General features: G+C 47.9%; 1 protein-coding gene across 2 annotated transcripts in view; it reads right to left on the reverse strand.

Moving 5' to 3' along the window:
• The window catches only part of UBE2E1 (ubiquitin conjugating enzyme E2 E1), a 76,317-nt gene that overhangs the window by 69,257 nt on the left and 3,797 nt on the right, over window positions 1–3,263 (reverse strand). The window contains exons 1-2 of one of the 2 annotated variants that reach the window (XM_006170590.3): window positions 3,200–3,256; window positions 2,676–2,726 (exon numbers count right to left, since the gene is read on the reverse strand). In XM_006170590.3, coding sequence (XP_006170652.1) covers window positions 2,676–2,726; window positions 3,200–3,240 — 92 coding nt within the window. In that variant the 5' untranslated portion in view covers window positions 3,241–3,256. Of the gene's footprint in view, window positions 1–2,675; window positions 2,727–3,199; window positions 3,257–3,263 lie in introns of those variants that run through there. The other variant, XM_006170589.3, reaches the window with a different exon arrangement.

Here is a 3,263-nt window from a genome sequence, read left to right on the forward strand (position 1 = left end):
GTGCCCCCCCCCTCCGGGGGGGGGGGGTGATTTCTCACTTTCGGACTCTCTGTCTTTCTGGTGAGTGCATGCGGTCTATAGTAAAACCTCTCCAAAAAAATTTTTAAAAAACACAACCGACTGCGGTCAGTGGCATGTTGGTTAAGGCAGTCGGACCCTACACAGTGGACCACTTGATTTGAGTTCCAGACCCCGAAGTTTGAAAAACATGCCAGGAGCATGTGCGTGCATGCCCAAAATTGCAAGAGGAGAATGCAGGAGAAGGGACCGCAGCGTGGCCATTGCCTGAGGGGGTGCTTTTCCATTTTCTCCGGCTCTCCAGCCAGCATGCACGTCCTACGGCAGTCTTTTTTTAAGATAACATATTCTAATGACAATAATAATAAATAAAATTAAAATAAAATAATTATTTAAAAAAAAAGAAGATAACATATTCTCTTGAAAATAAACATGCTGAAAGCAGAGTCGTTTTTCTCAAAATGTTTAAGGGGGGCTGGCAGGTGGCATGGTGGTTAAGGGCACTGCACGGCCACATGGTCGGCCGCAGTTCAAGTCCCGGACCTGGCGGCTTGCTTTCTCACTCCCCTGCCCCCTTGCTCATTCTCTCTCACTCTGTCCCTCTCTGGTCAAATTGAAATAAATAAATAAATAAAATGAAGTGAAATAAAATAGTTATTAAATAAAAGAAAGTCTAATAAAGTCTGTCTCATGGGACTAGTGGGTGGCATGGTGGTTAAGGCGCTGGACACTCCCACATGGCCAACTGCGGTTCGAATACTGAATCTGGTGGCTTGCTTTCTCACTTTCCCTCTCTCTCTGTGTGTCTCGCTCTGGTCAAATTAAAATAAATGAATGAATAAATAAAATTAAAATAAATAATTTAAAATAAAATAAAGTCTGTCTCACCATCAACCACTCATAAGCAATCTAGTTTGGTACCTTCTCTGACAAAGATGCCACCTTAAAGGGCATCAGGAGAGTTTTCCAAAGATACAAAGTTCCACGTGGGCTCAGCAACACACACCCTGACCTGTGAACTCAGCTACAGGGAGGTGAAATGTATATGTAATTATCCTATTTTTTAAAACAATGAAAATCCCCAAATTGTTTACAATTTTAAATTTGATCGCACTTATGCACAAGAAGGCCATTCACTATATTTCAATAAACGTTAATTGTTCTGAAAATGTGCTTTAAAAACATGTTAAAATCTGACCAGCTAGAAGCTGTCTGACCTCAGGAAAGACATGCAGGAGGCAGACACCAGACCAGACCAGACCAGACCGGACCAGTAGTGACCACGCAGATCCACAGACCCACTGTGGAGACGTCATGGATTCCACACAGACAACCGTGGGCAGCCACAGGCTCCCATTTGAACCATCTTTCCATTAAAGTAAACGAGGAAAACATCCCGGGCCTAGCTCTTCCCATTCTCCACTTTCTCAACTGTCTGAAAAGATTCTTAATAGCCATAAAATAAAATCCTGCAGACTGATGAAGTGGTCCAGTTACCAACGAAAGCCTGAAAGCACTTCGAACTCAAAGTGACTTTTCCTTGCAAAACCAGACAAAATGTCAGACGGCACCCATGCCTGACTGACATCAAAAACAGGGACCCAAAACTGACGAGACTAAAGCTTGCATTTAGTCTCCTGAACAGGGTCCAGGACGTTCAATGTTGATAGGCAAAACACTGCATTCGACTTTTGACCTGAGCATTCATTCCCACACGTTGTCTCGAATCCTGTGCATGGCCACTAAATACCTCCTCCTACCGGTGAGTTTACAGCCCTTCTGAAATCTCACTTCCCATTCTAATGTCTACCCTGAGAAATGAGAATCGGGCTCAACGACCTCATTTTTAACCTATGCGGGTTAGAACCGCAAATCCCCTCCACTTAAATAAGTGGCTCTCTTTTAACATGCAGTTCTAATCCTTCCTCGCTCCACTGTTGACTGGCTGAAATCATCTTCCACCTTGACTCAAAAGGGGCAGAATGGCTGTCCGAACTCAAGCTAAGTGACCAACACGCCCTTTGAAAGCGGGTTTCAAATTGAAACAGAAACACACGTTTGTCCAAATAAACAACATCGAGGAAAAACACCCCTGTGAAAGAATGTACAAGCCAGAGCTTAAAACGAAACCTTTATGTCAAATCACAAATGATTTCCTGAATCGCTCTGCCAAAAGTCCAACACAAAATTCACGTGCAAGGAAAGTCTGAGGAACTCTCTTCTGATTAAATGCGATGCTCTAACAGCTCAGGAAAGCTTCAATAAGAGATTCTCATAGCAAAGCAGTTCTCTCCTCCCCGGGTGCCCCGGCATCTAAAAGGTTTCCCATCAGCCCTCAGGACAGACCAAAGATCCGGATTACGCAAAGGTACACCTTTAAATTTACCTTAGTTTCCTTTCACATGCACAAAAAGTGTCCACTTCGGATAAACCCATTCATTCTCGTAACACAACACTAAGTCCGAAAGAACCAAAACGTTACACTCCAGTTAATAAATTTCAGCTCTTAGTGGCTGTGAGCACCAAAACAAGCACTAGCCGAAGAAGAAAGGCCAAAACGTCTCCAAGAATGGGGGAAGACAAAAATAAATAAATAAACACCAAACCGAGGCGGATGTCAGAATTGGAAACAGGCCAACATCTGATCGGCCACTCACCTGCAGTTGGGTGGAGGGTCTAAAGTGATGTCCGCCAGCTCCTTCTGAATCCTGCAGGCAGGAGAAGCGGGAAGAGAAGACAGGCCGTTAGGAAGCTGCGCAGGGGTGCGGGAACCTCCGGCCGAGGCACCTGCTACGACCAGGCCTGCACCCCCGCGCCAGGCGTGGGACCCCCGCGCAGGGTGAGGCTTTTGTCACAGAGGCGGGGATCGGGTCTCTCCTCCTCAACTAGAGTGTCCGGGTTCCAATCCTGCCTCGCACACCCAGGCGTTCTAGTTCTCGGCGGTTTCCGTTTAGGAAATAATGTCCAAGTTTGTCACTTGAGAACCAGTTTGCGAACCCTCCCCTGGCACCTCCTCCCCAGGTCAGAGGGATCAAAGCCAGGGGTAGGGGCGGTGGGAGGGACAGTCTGCGGCGGCGGGAGGGAGGGGCCCACCGGGATCTCCCCTTGGCCCCTCCAGATGCCCCGCGCCCACCCCGGCAGGGCGCCCCCAGCCCGCGGGTCCCAGATCGGCGACACCGGCCTCCCAGGGCTGTCCCGAGTCCTCGGCGGGGAAGCCAACATGGCCGCCCCCCGCGGCCCCCCCC

The sequence above is a fragment of the Tupaia chinensis genome, unplaced genomic scaffold (genome assembly GCF_000334495.1).
Source record: "Tupaia chinensis unplaced genomic scaffold, TupChi_1.0 Scaffold148626_1, whole genome shotgun sequence".
Taxonomy (NCBI): domain Eukaryota; kingdom Metazoa; phylum Chordata; class Mammalia; order Scandentia; family Tupaiidae; genus Tupaia; species Tupaia belangeri.